This window comes from Choloepus didactylus, chromosome 2, assembly GCF_015220235.1.
Source record: "Choloepus didactylus isolate mChoDid1 chromosome 2, mChoDid1.pri, whole genome shotgun sequence".
NCBI lineage: Eukaryota > Metazoa > Chordata > Mammalia > Pilosa > Megalonychidae > Choloepus > Choloepus didactylus.
The window spans coordinates 178,522,275-178,540,986 of record NC_051308.1 but is presented as its reverse complement, the minus strand read 5'-3'; the positions used below and the strand labels follow the sequence as shown (position 1 = coordinate 178,540,986).

Genomic DNA, 18,712 nt, shown 5'->3' with positions numbered 1-18,712 from the left:
GTGGGTTCTCACTTAGCTTCTCAGGTGCTTCATTTCCTACCTTAGCATTTTCAAACATCTTTCTGTCTGCATCTTGAAGCATCTGTGTCTGTGTCCACTCTCTTAAATACTCCAGTGAACTTATTAAGACCCACCTTGAAAGGGTGGGGTCATATCTCCATCGAAATAGTCTAATGAAAAGGTCCCACCCACAATGAGTCTGCACCCAGAAGACTGAATTAAAGGAACATGGCTCTTTGTGGGCTACATAATAGATTCAAACCAGCACACCAGTTTGCAACTACTATGAGTAGGACTTCTATGAACATTCTTGTGCAAAAAAAAAAAAAACATATTTTGTAGACATATGTTTTCATTTCCTTTGTGTAAATATGTAGAGATGAAAGCATTTGTTCATAGAGTTGTTGAATGTTTAGCTTTTTTCAGAAATTGCCATAAATGTACAAAATGGTTGTATCATTTTATACTCCTTTTATAAAAGTATAAGAACGCTGGAAGAGCAGATGTCCCCAAAATAGATGTGGTTCATCTTTTTAAGAAAATGCCAAACAGATCTCCAAAGTGAGTGTGGCATTTTACACTATCCCCAGCAGTGCATGAAAGTACCAGTAGCTGCACAGCCTCACCAATATTTGGCACTGTAAGTCTTTTTAAATTGTAGTTATCCCAGAGTGTATACAATGGCACCTCATTATGGTTTTAATTTGCATTTTCCTGATGACTAATGATGTTGAGCACCTTATTATAGGCTTATTGGTTGTGCATATACCTTCTTTTGTGAAATGTCTGCCCAAATCATTTGACCATACTTTAACTGAATTGTTTTGTCTTTTCATTGTTCATTTGTAGGCATGTATTCTGGACATAGTCCTTGGTCAGATCTATGTATTCTGAATATTTTCTCTCAGTCTGTGACTTCCTAATTCATTGTCTTCATGGTTCTTCTGATGAGCAGAAAATTTCAATTTTAATGAATTCCAATTTATCAACTTTTTTTTTGCTTAGTGTTTTGTTCTACAAACTCTTTACCACAAGTTTGCAAAGATATTTTTTTATGTTTTGCTCAATACATTGGTAGTACTAGCTCTTAGGTATAGGTCTCTGAAGTATTTTGAATTAAATTTTGAATATACTGCTAAGTAAGAGTTAAGGCTCATTTCTTTAGCATTATTTGGCAAAAAGACATTTTGCCCTATAAAGTTGACATGGGACCTTTATAAAAAAAAAAAAACAATTGACTTTAATTTTGAAGACATTTTATTCTTTTACTATTGACTATTTGTTAATCCTTATGAAAATATCACTCTCTCTTGATTACAGCAGCTTTATATTAAATGTTGAAATCAGGTAGTATAAGTCCTCCAACATTTTTCTTTTTGTCAAAATAATTTAGACCCTTCTAGGTCCTTTGGATTTACATATAAATTTAGAATCAATTTGTCATTTTCTACAAAAATCCAGCTGGGATTTTGATTTGGTTTACATTGAATATATAGATTAATCTGGGGAGAATTAACATCTTAAAAATATTGACATATCTCTCCATGCAGTTAGACTTTATTTAATTATCTCAGTAATATTTCATTGTTTTTATTGTAGAGATCTTAAGTACCTTCCATTTGATTTATTTCTCGGTATTTGATTTTATGCTGTTTTAAATGGCATTTGTTTTTTAAATCAGATCTTCTAATTTCTCATTTCGGTATACAGACTTACAACTGATTTTTTGTATACTAATCTTGTATTCTACAACCCTGTTAAATTCATTTATCAGATCTAGTAGATTTTTATATATCACATAGGATCTTCTGCATATGCAAACATGTCACCTATGAATAGTTTTACATTTTCCTTTCCAATAATTATAATTTTTCCTTATTATACAGTGTAAAGTTGAATAGAAGAGATGAGATCAGAGATCCTTGACTTTTCTCAGCTTTAGACAGAGTTAGGCAGAACACTTTTAGACAGAAAGTGTTCAACATTTCATGAATAAGTAAAATGTTAGCTGTAGGTTTTTCATAAGTTACCTGTTTTCAGATAGAGGAAATTTCTTTCTACTCCTAGTTTTTTGAAAATGTTTATCATGAATGGGTGTTGAATTTTTGTTAAATGTTTTCCTGAATCTAATGATATGATCATGTGATTTTTCTACTTTATTCTATTAATGTAGTGAATTACCATCAAATTTTTGAATGTTAAATCAACCCTGTTTTCTTGGGATAAACTACTTAGTCATGTTTTATACTTTTCAAGCACTGCTATATTTGAGTTCCAAATATTTTATTTAAAGGATTCTAAAGTCTATATTCCAGAGAAATTTTGATCCCCAATATTTTCTTCTTGTTGTTTTTATCAAGTTTGTTTGTCCTCATAAAGTGAGTTGAGAGGCGTTTCCTCCTCTATTTTCTGAAAATGTTTGCACAAGATTGGCATTATTTCTTGCCTACCTGCTTGACAGTATTCACTGATTAAGATATCTGGTTCTCAAATTTTAGGGTTTAGATTTTTATTTCAACTTCTTTAATCAATATAGGGCTATGTCCACTTCTAAGTTTGTGAATTTATTTTTTAAATCTCCATCCCTCTGAAGAGATTCACCATCTACTCCTGCATGCTGCCCAGTTTTCCCACTAGATCCTTATATACATATGTTTTTAATTATATATATTTATAATTAAAGTCCCCTAATTCCAACATCTGAACCATCTCTGGGTCTACCTGTTGATTTTCCTCTCTTGAACATGTGTCGTATTTTCCTGCTTCTTCATATTACTCATACTCTTTTATTGTATGCCTGACCTTGTTTGAAAAAGAAGTGTTGAGACTGAAGTGATTAACATCTACCCCCAGAGAAGTACACACCTTCTCTTTTGTTAAACCACTATGTGTAAGTCAGGATCAGGGCTATCCTTTTAGCAATACCAATGATAATTTGGGGATATCTTTCTGCATTAAAGCCCCACTACCACTTTTTAAACTACGGGATATTTATCTTTGCTTTACAGTCTAGCTTCAGTTTTATGGGTTGCTTGGTGCTAGGAAAGTCAGGGACACACTTGGCAGCCATTGCATAGCTCTCACCTACCTCACCTCCCCCATACCCCCAATTTTCTATTGTGTGCAGATATTATATAATATGTTTCCATTCCGCAGCCTGGGGGAGATATGTCTAATAAAGTAGACTGTCCATACTTTAAAGTCAAATCCCAGAGCAAGCAGTTCCAGCAGCTTATCAGGGCTGGAACTCTCAGTGGCAGAACCCCCTCCCCTGTGACGTACAAATTCCCCAAACTCAGGCAGCACACATTTGTCTCTCCTCCAATATCATGTGGGGCATGCAGAGCTGCCATCCACCAACCCTGACTTGAGCAGTTTGGCCCCCCAGTAGACAAGCCGTGATGGGATCGCTTCCCCTGCTCTTTTGGAGAAGTTGTGGGTTTACAGAAAAATCATACATAAAATACAGTGTTCCCATATATCACCCTATTATTAATACCTTGCATCTGTGTGGTACATTTGTTACAATTGATGAAAGCATATTTTAATAATTGTACTATTAACTACAGTCCATGGTTTAACTTAAGGTTCACTGTTTGTGTTGTGCAGTTCCATATATTTAAAAAAAAATTTTTATCTATTACCACAAATACAACCTACCATTTCCCCTTTTAACCACACTCAGATATATATTTCAATGCTGTTAATTCGGTTCACAATGCTGTGCTACCATCATCACCCATTACTAAAAACAGAAACTCTGGACATTATAAGCCTTTACTTACTATTCCCCAAACCCACCCCATTCCCTGGTAACCTATACTCTAGATTCTGACACTATGAGTTTCCTTATTCTGATTATTTCATATCAGTAAGATCATATAATACTTTCCCTTTTGTGTCTGGCTTATTTCAACTCAACATGATGTCTCCAAGGTTCATCCATATTAATGCATGCATCAAAACTTCATCCCTTTTTATGGCTGAATAATATTCTATTTTATGTATATACCACATTTTATTTATCCATTCATCAGCTGAGGGACACTTGGGTTACTTACATCTTTGGAAAATTATGAATAATGCTGCAGTGAATATTGGTGTGCAATACCTGTTTGAGTCCTTGCTTTCAATTCTTTGTGTATATACCTAATAGTGGGATTGTTGGGTCATATGGTAACTCTATACTTAACGTTCTGAGAAACGGTCAACAGTTTTCCACAGTGGCTACACCATTTACATGAGTGAGAGTTCCTGTTTCTTTGCAATGCTTGTAATTTTCTGTTTTTCTAATAGTAGCCATGCAGTGGGTTTGAAATTGTACATCTCTGGTTATGATTTGCATTTCCCTGATGATTAATGATGCTGAAAATCGTTACATGAGCTTTTCAGCCATTCGTATATCTTCTTTGGAGAGATGTCTATTCAAGTCTTTTGCCCATTTTTGAATTGGGTTGCTTGAATTTCTGTTAAGTTGAAGCATTTCTTTTTATATTCTCAATATTAAACCTTTACTGGATATGTAGCTTCCAAATATTTTCTACCATTGTGTACAGGTTGTCATTTTACTCTCATGATAAAGAACTTCAAGGCCCCAAACTTTAATTTTGATAAGGTTCCATTTATTTTTTTCTTGCTAATGTTTTGGGTGTATAAACTAAGAAACCATTGCCTAACACAAGGTCATGAAGATGCTTCCCTACATTTTCTCCAAGAATTTTGATAGTTCTGGCTTTTATATTTAGGTCTTTGATGCATTTTGAGTTACTTTTTGTATAAGGTATGAGGTATGGGTTCTTCTTTCTTTTGCAAATAGAGATCCAGTTTGGATTTGGTTTAATAGTATTTTAAGGATTTTTGCATTTACCTTCATAAGAGATATTGGTCTGCAATTTTATTCCCTTGTGGTATCTTTATCTGGTTTGAGTATGAGGGTGATGTTGGACTTGTATAATGAATTAGGGAGTGTTCCCTCCTCTTCAATTTTTTGGATGAGTTTGAGAATTGGTGTTAAGTTTTTTTGGAATGTTAGGTAAAGTCACCTGGTCCTGGGCTTTTCTTTGTTTGGAGGTTTTTGATAACTGATTCAATCTCTTCCCTAGTTATTGGTTTGTGGAGATCTTCTATTTCTCCTTGAGTCAGTGTAAGTAACTTGTGTGTTTCTAAGAATTTGTCCATTTCATCTAGGTTATCTAATGTATTGGCATACAGGTGTTCTTAGTGTGCTCTTATAGTCCTTTTTATTTAAGTAGGGTCAGTAGTAGTATCCCTCTTTTCATTTCTGATTTTGGTTATTTGTGTCCTCTTTTTTTTCTTCATCAGTCTAGCTAAAGGTTTGTCAATTTTATTGATCTTTTCAAAGAACAAAATTTTGGTTTTGTTGGTTATCTCCATTGATTTTTTTCTCTATTTCACTAATCTCTGTTTTAAACATTATTATTTCATTCCTGCTGCTTGCTAGGTGTTTAGTTTGCTTTTCTTTTTCTAGCTCTTCCAGTTTTGTGGTTAGGTCACTGATTTGAAGTCTTTCTTCTCTTTTAATGTACACATTAGAGCTGTTCTAGTTTGCTAATGCTGCCAGAATGCAAAACACTAGAAATGGATTGGCTTTTATAAAGGGGGTTTATTTGGTTACACAGTTACAGTCTTAAGGCCATAAAATGTCCAAGGTAACACATCAGTTATTGGGTGCCTTCACTGGAGGATGGCCAATGGTGTCCGGAAAACCTCTGTTAGCTGGGAAGGCATGTGGCTGGCATTTGCTCCAAAGTTCCGGTTTCAAAATGGCTTTCTCCCAGGACTTTCCTCTCTAGGCTATAGTTCCTCAGAAATGTCACTCTTAGTTGCTCTTGGGGTGTTTGTCCTCTCTTAGCTTCTCCAGAGCAAAAGTCTGCTTTCAACGGCCGTTATCAAACTGTCTCTCATCTGCAGCTCCTCTCTCAGCAACTGGGCATTTTTCAAAGTGTCCCTCTTGGCTGTAGCAAGCCCCCTCCTTCTGTCTGAGCTTATACAGTGCTCCAGTAAACTAATCAAGGCCCATGCTGAATGGGCGGGGCCATGCCTCCATGGAAATTATCCAATCAGAGTTATCACCCACAGGTGGGTGGTGCACATTTCCATGGAAGCAACCTAATCCAAACGTTCCAACTTAATCCCCACTAATATATCTGCCCCCACAAGGTTGCATCAAAGAACATGGCTTTTTCTGGGGGACAGAATATATACAAACCAGTACAAGAGCTATAAATTTCTCTCAGCCCTGCCTTTGTTGCATCCATAAGTTTTGTTATGTTATATTGTCATTTTAATCTGCCTCAAGATATTTCCTAATTTTCCTTGTGATTTCCTTAACCCATTGCATATTTAAGAGTATGTTGTTCAATTTCCACATATTCATGAATTTTCTATTTCAAACTCTGGTATTGATTTCTAGCTTCATTCCATTGTGGCTGGAGATGATACATTGAATGATTTCAGTGTTTTTCTAATTTACTGGTACTTGTTTTGTCACCTAAAATACATTGTATACTGGAGAATGATCCACGTGCACTCAAGAAGAATGCTCATTCTATTGTAGTTGGGTGAAATGTTCTATATGTTTGTTAGGCCTAGTTGGTTTAGAGTATCATTCAAGTCTTGTATTTTCTTGTTTATCTTCTGCCTACCTGTTCTATCCATTAATAAAACTGGTGTAGTAATGTCTCATACAATTAATGTAGAACAGTCACCTTCAAATGTCAGTATTTGCTTCATATATTTTGGGTTCTGATGTTAGGTTCATATATATTTATAATTGTTACATCTTCTTGGTGAATTGAGCTGCCTATCTATATATAATGACTGTCTTTGTCCCTCATAATTGTTTTTGACTTAAAGTCTATTTTATCTTGAATTAGTATAGCCCATCTCTCTTTTGTTACTGCTTGCATGGTATATATTTTTTTCATCCTTTCACTTTCAACCTACTTAGAAATTCGAATTTAAGGTGAGTCTCCTGCAGACAGCATATAGTTAGGTCATGCTTTTATACCCTTTTGGCCAACCTCTGCCTTTTGACTGGAGAGCTTAATCCATTTGCATTTCAAGTCACTTCTGATAATGCAGGACTTTCTTCTGTCATTTTGCTGTTTGGTCTTTGTAAGTCTTATACCTATTTGTTTCTCAATCCTTTTGTTAATGCTTACTTTTATGTTGATTTATCCTTTTATATTTTACCATAGTGAATGCTTTCTCATTTCTATCTTGATATATTTTTCATCTATTTTCATTGTGGTTACTATGGGGTTAAAATTTAGCATTCTAAATCTATAACAATCATACTTCATTTGATACTAACTTAATTTCAATACCCTTCAGTCCCCCATCTTTTCTTGTACTTGTCACCAATCATATCTTTGTACACTGTATGTCCAAAACCATAGATTTATCATTCCTTTTGATACATTTGCATCTTAGCACCTTTAGGAAGTAAGAAGTGAACTTATATACCAAAAATTACAGGAAATTAGTACTGGTATTTATATTACCCACATTGTTACCTTTACTGGGGGCCTTTACTTCTTTATCACTTTGAACCACTATCTAGTATCCTTTCCCTTTAGTGTGAAAAACTCCCTTTACTATTGCTTGTAGGGCTTTTGTGTATCTGGGAATGTCTTAATCTTTCTCTCATTTCTGAAAGTTTCACCAGATAAAAATTCTTGGTTTACAGCTGTTTTCTTTCAGCACTTTAAGTATTTCAATCCACTGCCTTTTTGCCTGCATGGTTTCAAGTCAAAAATTGGTGTTCAGATATAGGGGACTGATGGTTTGATGGGCTGAGCCCTCTACCACGGGACTTGCCCTTGGCAAGACCATTGCTACAAAGGAGAGGCTAGGCCTGCCTATAACTGTGCCTAAGAGCCTCCTCCCGGTGCCTAAGAGCCTCCTCCCGAATGCCTCTTTGTTGCTCGGATGTGGCCCTCTCTCTCTAGCTAAGCCAACTTGAAAGGTGAAATCACTGCCCTCTCCGCTACGTGGGATCTGACACCCAGGGGAGTAAATCTCCCTGGCAACGTGGAATATGACTCCCAGGGAGGAATCTAGACCCGGCATTGTGGGATGAAGAACATCTTCTTGACCAAAAGTGGATGTGAAAGGAAATGAAATAAGCTTCAGTGGCTGAGAGATTCCAAAAGGAGCAGAGAGGTCACTCTGGTGGGCACTCTTATACACAATATAGATAACCCTTTTTAGGTTCTAAAGAATTGGAATAGCTAGCAGTAAATACCTGAAAGTATCAAACTACAACCCAGAACTCATGAATCTTGAAGATGAGTGTATAAAAATGTAGCTTATGAGGGGTGGCGATGTGATTGGGAAAGCCATATGGACCACACTCCCCTTTGTCCAGTGTATGGATAGATGAATAGAAAAATGGGGCAAAAAAAAAAAAAAAAAAAAAAGGCACCCAGTACCCAGTGTTCTTTTTATACTTTAATTGTTCTTTTTCACTTTAATTTTTATTCTTATTATTTTTGTGTGTTCAATGTTCAAAATGTTAATGTTCAAAAATTAATTTGGGGGATGACCGCACAACTATATAATGGTACTGTGAACAACTGAATGTATGCTTTGCATGGTATGTGAATACATCTCAATAAAAATGTATGACTGCATGGTATGTGAATACATCTCAATAAAAATGAACTAAAAACAAAAAAAAGATATCACTGATACCACAGGCTAAATTATATATTGTGCCATGGTCAAATAACAGTTGCAGCAGTAGTGAGGTCTGAATTCATAATTATTTGGGATCAATCAATCAAATTCACAAACCCAGTAAGGAGCAATTTAAGGGATTGTCCTGGAGTGGAGAGAATTGCCTGTAGTGGACACTGATCACTTGTCTGGCATCCACTCCTCTCTGTGACTATTCCCTTTTGAGAAACCTTCCATCATGTGGGGCCTGTAGAGGTGGGAAGACAGCCAGGGAACAGACCTGTTGGCTGAGGCTTTGCCACTTAGGCTCCACTCCCCTCAAGACTCTGAATGCTAAAAAGCATGGGGCAAATGGTGGTCATGGTGCCTCTTGGTACTGAAGGAGTATGTACCATATACATCCTGGGACATGGTCCTTTTCAGAACACTCTGAGTTTCCACCTCATTTTCCAAATTGGACCTTCATCTTCCCATGAATTTAGTGAGCCCCAATTACTCCCCTTTGTGTTCAAGAGAGCTAAAATCAGTTTTTGTCATTTGTAAGCAAGTAGCCCGAGTAGCTTGATTAATAGCTTTTCCAAGAGTTTTTTATCCACAAACATTTCTTGTGCCAATCTATAGTGTTGCTGCTGCAAAGTATTTAACAAAAAGGAAATTAGAGTGATTTTAGACAAGACCATTCAATTCCTTTCTCAATCTGGAATTCCTGAGTTGAAGATTTAAGATGTATCTGGATAAATTCTGTGTTCTCTTAAAATGTAGCCATGTTTTAATAATTTATGTATGCCTTTTTTCATATCCTTCATCTATGTGACTGCAAAAATTATAAAGAAAAGTTTCTGTTCCCCCCAAAAAATAAAATAAATTAAATCGGTGTTCAATCTAATTGCGACTTACTTGTACATAAAATGTTGCTTATCTCTTACAGCCTTCTCTTTCAGAACTCTCTCCTGTCCTTGCAGTCAACAGTGTGATCAATGTATGATGGGGTGCGTTTTTCTTCATGTTTATCCTGTTAGGTGTTCTCCGAGCTTTTGGGATGTGCATGTTTACATCATTTGCTAAGTTTGGGAAGTTCTCTTTCATTATTTCTTTGAATATTCCTTCTGCCCCTTTCTCTCTTTCATCTACTACTGGGATTCCCATAATGCATAAATTGGTACACTTCATGCTGTCCCAGAGGTCTCTAAAACTATTTTCACTTTCTATAATTCTTTTTTCTTTCTGCTCCTCAGCCTGAATCATTTCAATTGTCTTTGAGATCACTGATTCTTTCTTCTGTCAGATCAAATTGGTTATTGAATTCCTCCTGGGAATTTTTCATTTCAGTTATTGTGGTTTTCAACTCCAGTAATTCTGTTTGTTTGCTTTTTTAAAATGTTTCTCTCTTTACTAAGTTTGTCATACTGCCCATTCATTCTTTTCCTGATATCATTTAGTTCTTTCTTTGTATTTTCTTTCATTCTCTCATCTTCTTGAGCATTTTTAAGATCTTTTTTTAACGTCTTTGTTTGCTATGCCCACATTCTGTTCTTCATTGTGTTTTCCAGATTTTTATCCTCTTCCTTTGGATGGGCCATCATTCCTTGTTGCTTTGTTTGTCTTTTACTCTTTTGTTGCACACTATACATTTTATTATTTTAAAATGTTAACACTGGGATATATTACTTGAGATATCTGTTTCTTGATTTTGTAACCAGAGGTGACAAGACAGAGATTTTCTGGTATGTCAGCTCTCCTAACAGGAAGGTCAGTCAGAGGCAACTGCAAAGTGCAACTCCTCCTTTTCTTTTCTTGGCCTGCATCTTGTCCTGGGCTTTTTCTTGTTATTTGCTTTGGAATTCCCGTTTACAGGTATAAGAATGCCCACTTTATTTCCAAGAGACAGAACTCCCTCTCTCAGGTGTTTAAAGCAGGCAACCTTTGCCCCAAAGTTACCCACCTCAATAGTTCTTTTCATTGTCTCATCCCACTTTCACTGGGGGGTTTAGAAGGTATGCATGCCAGAGAGGAATTTCCAAAGCTGGTCCTTCTCAGCTGGACATGGCCAGGGACCCACAAAGGAGCTCAAACTAGCTTCAAACTTCTCAGGAAGGCCACCAGAAGCTTCATCTATGGCTCCCAATGGCTGCACCTTAGTGACCTGCCCAGAAAATGCAGCCCTTCAACTGTCCCCCGCAGACCTGAAGAAGTGTGGCATCTTTAAGTTTCCTCTGCTGCCTTGTCCAGGGTGAGCTGGAACAATGGCCACTCTCAGAACCAGGCCCCAGTGATCCAAAGTCACAAATCAAAATCTGTGATCAACATTTTATCCATGCGCACCCTTGATCTTGGGGAAGAGAATTTTTAAAGTCCCTTTTCTGTAACCAGAAAGGGTGCTAGCCAGGGGCTGGTAACTCCACACCAGAAGGGCAATTTACTAGTCTTTACTGTAATTTATCAGTCTTTTTTTTTTCCCATTCTTCATTGGATTCTGTGCAGTGTTTACTGCCCTCTGGAGTTTGAATTAGTTGTTTCAGACAATTCCTGTCTGTATAATATGTGTGTTGGTGGAAGGAATGAATCCTGGAGCTTCCTACTACACCATCTTCCCACAATCCTCTGTTGTTCCCAGCATTCTGAGCCTTGGGTATTTCTCTTGTCTCTCCCCACTGCTATCCTTTGCCAACCACTGTCTTAACACTAAATGAAGTATCCAAATGCCTCAGAGGGATTTGTTGGTTCTTCTGCCCGGCCCTAAATCTTCAGTGGATTGCTGCCTTGCACTTTGAAAGACCCATGCTTTGGAAGTGAATGGGAGTGGTATTCTTTCTGAATTCTTCTGCTTTTCCCAGATTTCAGCAGACTACCTACTACTTGGTGGCCCATGGAAAAGAACTGAGTGAGTATAAACGATCTATGGCTAGGGCTTTCTAAGCTCTAATACAATACTTTTAAAAGTATTAAATGCCTATTTTAGCCAAGAAGAAAGATGCAAAATCAATGATGTAAGCTTCCATCTTAAGAATATAGGAAAAGAAGATTAAATTAAACATGAAGTGTATAGAAGAAAAAAATACAAATAAGAGTGGAAATAACTGAAATTTTAAAAATCAGTCAAAAATAGAAGAAATGAACAAAGCCAGAGAGTGTATTTTTAAAGGATTAATACAATTAATTAAGGCCTCACTAGACTAATAAAAATAAGAAAAATGTCACAAATGGTTTTCAAGAATAAAATAGGTGTTACCACTATAAATCCTACAGAATCATGAGACTATGTCATGAACAACTTTATGCCAATAAATTCAATAAAAGACAAAATGGACAAACTCCTCACAAATTGTCAAAATTTACACAGGTAGAAATAGAATATCTGAATACCCTATATCTGTCAAAGGAATTAAATTTGTAATTTTAAAGCATGCTACAAAGAAAATTCAAGACCAGGTGGCTTAATATTTAAATAAGAAACAATACAAGTAGTACAATAAACTCTTTCAGAAAACACGATGGAGAATTTCCAAAATTCATTCACTAACACAAAAACCCATCAAGAGAAAATATGCCCCAATTTTAAAACAGGCAAACCACTTCACCATACATTTCACAAAGGATATGTACAAATGACAGAAAAAACATGTAAATAAGTGCCCCACATCATTAGTCTTTAGTACAACATTTAAAAGATTGCCATTATCAAGAATGTGGAGCAACCAGGACTCTTGTACATCACTGGAAGGGGTAAAAGAATGTTACAACTACTTTAGAAAAGTATTTTGTAGTTCCTTGAAAGGTTAAACATACATCTAGGAAATGATCCAGTAATTCCATTCCTAGGTATTTTCCCAAAAGAAATTAAAGCATATGCCTACAAAAAGATATATGCAAAAACACTAATAGCAACTTTATTTATTTATTAATAGCCCAAAGCTGGAAACGGTAAAGGTATACATCAACAGGTGAATGGATAAATGAATCATTTCATTATATTCATATGAAGGCACACTACTCAGAAAAAAAAAAAGAAAGAAATACTTACACACATCAGCCTGGATGAATCTCAAAAATATTATGTTGAGTGACAGAAGCCAGGCACAAATGAATATTTACTATAGGAACTCATTTATATGATGTTTCAGTATCCACAAAGTTAATCTATTGCAACAAAAATCAGACTAGTGTCTGCATATAGGGATTAAGGTTTAGCTGAAGAATGGCACAAGAGAACTTTTGGAGATGAATATGTTCTCTGTCTTGATTAGGGTATTGGTTACATGGATTTATACATTTCTAAAACTTAACAAACTGTATAGTTAAAATATAAGCATTTCACTGTATGTAAATTTAACTTATTAAAAAGTATTTATGGTATTCCTTTGTCTTAGATACATTTTAAGGAGTGATGTGCTCACAGTTTTGTTTTTAAAATGTCAATATTTACACAACTCTGTAAATGATAACATAAATATTTAAACTATTTATATATAGGATGAAAAATGTACATGTGATAAAGAATTTAAATAGCATCGTAATATGAGAGGAAGAACATAAGTTTTTCAATATTCTTTTAGATGTATATACGCAAAAGGTTCGACAACCATTTGCACACAGGCTATTTTTAATCTACTTTTCTGATGTAACCATACAAAAGATTAATTTTGACTTGAAGGATCAAGAAATATTTCATAAAGTAGGTTATACTCATCCATATTCAAAAGCTTGGATTGCAATAGGCAAAGAAAGATCTAGGGACAGGGGTGGACTATCAAGCATATTTCAACTAAAGGCACTAAGGCAAGAGAGTTTAGTGTGGCTACTGAAGGTTTTTGAATAGTTAAATGCCATGTTTAGATCTCAGTTTAGAACACACCAGGGAAGTGGAACAGCATAGTAGAAAGAGAACTGGGTCTTGGGATCAAAAGACCTGGGTTGATTGTTTAGCTCTGCTACTTACTACATGACACTAAAAAGTTTATTTAACTTTCATTTTCCTTCATTCACAAATTGAAAAAAAATTGAATTAGATAATCTCTGAAGTCCTTTAAAATATTCTGTGAGCATAGGAGATGGGATTAGTAACAAGAAGAAGAGGAAGAAAGCTCCTGCAATAAAATTGGGCAGAGGTAATAAAAGCCACAACAGAGAAAGAGGCAATGGCAATGCAATGGAAAAGGGGAAGGTTGAATATGAGAGAAACTGTAAAAATAAGTAACTAATAGAATGTAGTGACAAGGAAGAAGAAAGAGTCATAGAGGCTTATGAGGTTTTGAATCTAAGGAACTATCTTCTATGCTAGCTCCTGAGTCTGGGGCCTATTGCTACTCTCATGTTTAGTGCTGACAGCTATATAAACCTATCTACTGATAAGTGATAATCCTATCTGGAGGTTACCTTTAAAAATATGTAATAACTCCACTTAATATTTTAAATTATTTGGACTTGTCTGAATATGATTATTTTTAAAATACCTTTTAAAACAGGAAGCTGACGATAAGCCGCAAGTTTGGGCTGAAATATATTTTCCATTAAAACCCGTTCCATAAAAAATAAGTCTTGATGAAACTTGTCAGACTTTAATATTGCATCTGAATGGTCTTCTTCAGCTTCACGGATTTTAGACATAATTACATTTTCTATATCCATTAAGGAACTAGCTTCACTACCTGTAAAATATAAACAATGCACAGCAATAAAATAATCCAAATAATATTAGATGCTTGATGCTTTTTAAAGCTCTAAAAATGGCATTTCTCCCAGTTTTCTTCCAGTGTTTAACAAATTCAATAGACGTTCATTGAAAATCTTTTATTTACCAGGCACATGCAAGACACATAAACGTACATTGTCTCATTTTGGAATTCTTAAAAATCCAAAAGTTTTCTGTTTCCCAGAAGATAAGCAATGATAACCACATGAGATAATTTGTATCTATATATGTTTTTACTCAAATTGAAATAAGATTTCAGTCTTCAGCAAAAAATCTGATTTAATGATTCCTTTATAGGAAATTACTGTATTAGTTTTCTGTTATGACTGTAACAAATTACCACAAATTTAGAGGCTTAAATCAACAAAATTTTATCATTTTAAAGTTCTGTAGGTTAGAAATATAACACAGGTTTCAAGGGGCTAAAATCAAGGAGTTGGCAGGACTGCATTCCTTTCTGAAGGCTTTAGGGCAAAATTCATTTCCTTGTCTTTTCCAGCTTCTAGAGGTCACCCACATGCCTTCCTCCATCTTCAAAGCCAGCAACATCACATCTCTCTGACCTTTTTTCTGTCATTACATCTCTCTCTGACCATAGCTGGGAAAAGTTCTTCACTTTTAAGGATCCATGTGCTTTGACTGGAGCTACCCAGATAATCCAGGATAATCTCATCCCAAAATGCTAATGTAATCATATTTGCAGAGTCTCTTTGCCATGTAACATATTCACAGGTTCCAGGTATTAGGATGTGGACATCTTTGGTAGTGGTGACGGGGCATTATGCTGCCTACCATGCTGCTTACTAAACTCTTACTCTTAGGCCTGAATGAAGGGGACTTAACTCTTCCATGAAGATGGAGTAGATACACTTTTCCCTATTCTTCCTGCTAACTACAACTAAAACCTCTGGATATTTCATATAACACAAACATAAGAAGACTCCAAAGGATGGATAAAAGAAGGCAGAGCAGTTAGACATGGAGCTGAGGAAACCCAAATGCGAGCAGACAAAAAAAGCTCCAACAAAAACCTGCTCTTCATAGCCCAAGGACCAGGAAAGGGGCAGCCTAACAAGACAAAACACTTTTGGATAATAACCACTCTACTTCAGGCAAACACCAAACAAAGAACAGTGGCTACACCCATACCCATAACAGTAAAGGCTGAGTGGGGAGTCTACACTTCCACCCTGGCCAAGCTGTAACAAGGCATCCCTAGCCCTCCTTTTCAATGCTAAGGGTCAGAGAAGGTTGAGTTTCAACCCTACTGGATAATGACATCCTCCTCTGTCTTTGCAGTTTCAGTGAAAATCATTTGGGGAGGCTGGACTTCCATCTCACAGTTACAAGGTGTCCCTGCATATCCCTTCCGGAGTGGTTATCAGAGTAGGACTAGTAGAGATTCAGAACTTTCATCATGGCTCAGTGGTAATGAGGTTAATCCTCCTCCATGTTATGAGTGTACACCATGTGAAGAGCAGTAATAAGGCACTCCTGTGCCTCCAAACCAGGGAGGTTATCAATAGAAGCCTACTGGAAAGCAAGAAGTTCCACTACTGCCCGGTGGAAATGAGAAGACCTCTCCCACTGTGGTAACAGAGGACAAGTGTGGAACATGGACTTCTACCCTGGCAGTAATGAGGCTGTACTCCCTACCCCTTCCCCTGCTGGAGCAGTGTCAAAAAAAAAAAAAAAAAAGCCAGATAAAATGGAAAGTTTAAATAATATCAAGTACCTCATAATGTATTATATAAAATGCCCAAGTTACAAATTGAAAATCATTCATCATACCAAGAACCAAGAAAATTTCAACTTGAATTAAAAAAAGATAAACAATAGGCACCAACACTGAGATGACAAAAACGTTAAAATTATCTGACAAAGAGTTTAAATCGTAATATATTCTCCAACCATAATGAAATCAAACTAGAAATCAGTGATGATAAGATGACAGGAAAATATCCAAATATCTGGAAACTAACAACATACTTTTATATAATATATGGGTCAAAGAGGAAGTCTCAAGGGAAACATAAAATACTTGAACCTGAATGAAAAAGAAAATGAAACATATCAAAATTTATGGGACATGACTAAAATGGTACTGAGGGAAATTTATACCACTAAAAACATACATTCTACAAAAGAAAAAAGCTGAAATAAATAATCTAACCTTTCAAAAACCTAAAAATGATGAGCAAAATGATCCCAAAGCAATCAGAAAGAAGGAAATAAGAAAGATAGCAGAAATCGATGAGCTAAAAACAATACAGAAAATCCATGAAACAAAGATCTGGTTCTTTGAGAAGATCAATAAAAATAACAAATCTCTAGCAAGACTGAAAAAGGGAAAAAGAGAGAAGACACAGATTATCAATATCAGGAATGAAACAGGAGATATCACTACAGACCCTGTAGACATCAAAATGATAACAAGGAAGTACTAAAAATAACTCTACACACATAAATTTGACAACTTAGGTGAAATGAACAAATTCTTTTAAAAACCTAAACTACTACACCTCATCAAATATAATATAGATAATTTAAATATTACAGAAACTGCATTTGTAATAACTCACAGAAAAGAAATCTCCAGGCCCAGATGGTTTTGATGGAGAATTCTACCAAATGTTTATGGGAGAATTAACACCAATTCCACATAATCTCTTCTTCCAGAAAACAGAAGAGAAGGGAACACTTCCCAAGACATTTTATGAAGCTACTTTACCAAAACCAGAGAGAGAGTACATAAAAAGAAAACTAAAGACCAATATCCTTCAGGAACATAGATGAAAAATCCCTAACAAAATATTAATAAATAGAAGCCAACTATATATATAGTTATAATTAATTATATATATATAATTATTATACAGAGGCTAAGAAAGAAAAAAATCACATGATTATATCAATCAGTGCAGAAGAATATTGAGTTTTGTCAAATGCCTTTTCTGCATCTATTAATATGATCACATGATTTTTCTTCTTTAGCCTGTCAAGATGCTGAATTACATTGATTGCTTTTTGAATACTGAAGCCTTTTATCCCTGGAATAAACCCTACTTGTTCATAGTGTACAATAAGTCTCATACCTTATATAAAAATTAACTCAAAATGAATCACAGAATTAAATGTAAAACATAAAGATACATACTTTTAGAAAAAGCCAAGAGAATATCTTTAAGATTCAGGGTTAGGGAAAGAGTTCTTAAAAGTGACACCAAAAGCACAATCCACTAAAGAAAAACTTCATAAGTTAGATTTCATCAAAATTTAAAATTTTGCTCTGTGACCCTGAAAGAGGATGAAAAGATAAGCTACAGACAGAAAAATACTTGCAAACCACATATCTAACAAAGGACTATTGTCTAGAATATATAAAGAAATCTTAAACCTCAACGGTAAAACAAAAATCCAATTAGAAAATGTACAAGAGACATGAGACATTTCACTGAAGAAGATATACAGAGGTAAAATGAGTACATGAAAAAAGATGTTCAACATTATTAGTATTAGGAAAAGAAAATAAAAGCCACAATCAGATATCACTACACACCTATCAGAATGGCTAAAATAGAAAATAGTGAAAATACCAAATGCTGGTAAGGATGCAGAAAACTAGATCATTCATACATTGTTGGTGGGAATGTAAAATGGTACAGCCATGCTGAAAAAGTTTGGCAGTTTCTTAAGCAAGTGAAAATACAGCTACTATACTGCAATTGCCCTCCTGAATATTTATTTCAGAGAAATGAAAACTTACATTCACACAAAAACCTGTATATGATTGTATATAGCAATCTTAATAGCCTCAAGGTAAAATCAATCAATATGTCCTTCAACGGGTGAATGGTTAAACAAATTGTGTATCTACACCATGGAATAAAACTTAGCAAAAAAAAAAAAAAATGGAACCAATTGTTGCAAGACATTGGGGGATTACTATGTAAAGTATACAGGATCTCTGTATTATTTCTTACAAATGCATGCAAATCTATAATTGTATCAAAGTAAAAATTTAACTTAAAAATCTCATTAAACTACATAATCTCCAGGTTAAACATTTAATGAGATAATTCATTAAAATTAATTTCATTGATTTTTAATGAAGTGAGGACTTGTTTAACCCAATCAACAGGATTAGTTGGCTCTTCCAAGACCCAAGATGAGAAAAAAGAGTATAAGTTGGTTTTACAATGTATAAATTCACATAATGAGCTTACTTCAAATTGTTATTTAGTTGGTATGCTAGAATGATAACTTCATGAGGGCAAGGTTTCTCTGTCTCTTACCACTTTATTCACATTACTTGGCACT

The 18,712-nt window shown here is 35.2% G+C and overlaps 1 protein-coding gene across 2 annotated transcripts in view; it reads right to left on the bottom strand.

The window, feature by feature from the left end:
* DNAI4 (dynein axonemal intermediate chain 4) overlaps positions 1-18,712 on the bottom strand; it is a 140,707-nt gene that overhangs the window by 34,969 nt on the left and 87,026 nt on the right. For both annotated transcript variants that reach the window (XM_037826958.1, XM_037826959.1), the window contains one exon: positions 14,154-14,348. In XM_037826958.1, the coding sequence (XP_037682886.1) occupies positions 14,154-14,348 (195 nt within the window). The remainder of the gene's footprint in view (positions 1-14,153; positions 14,349-18,712) is intronic.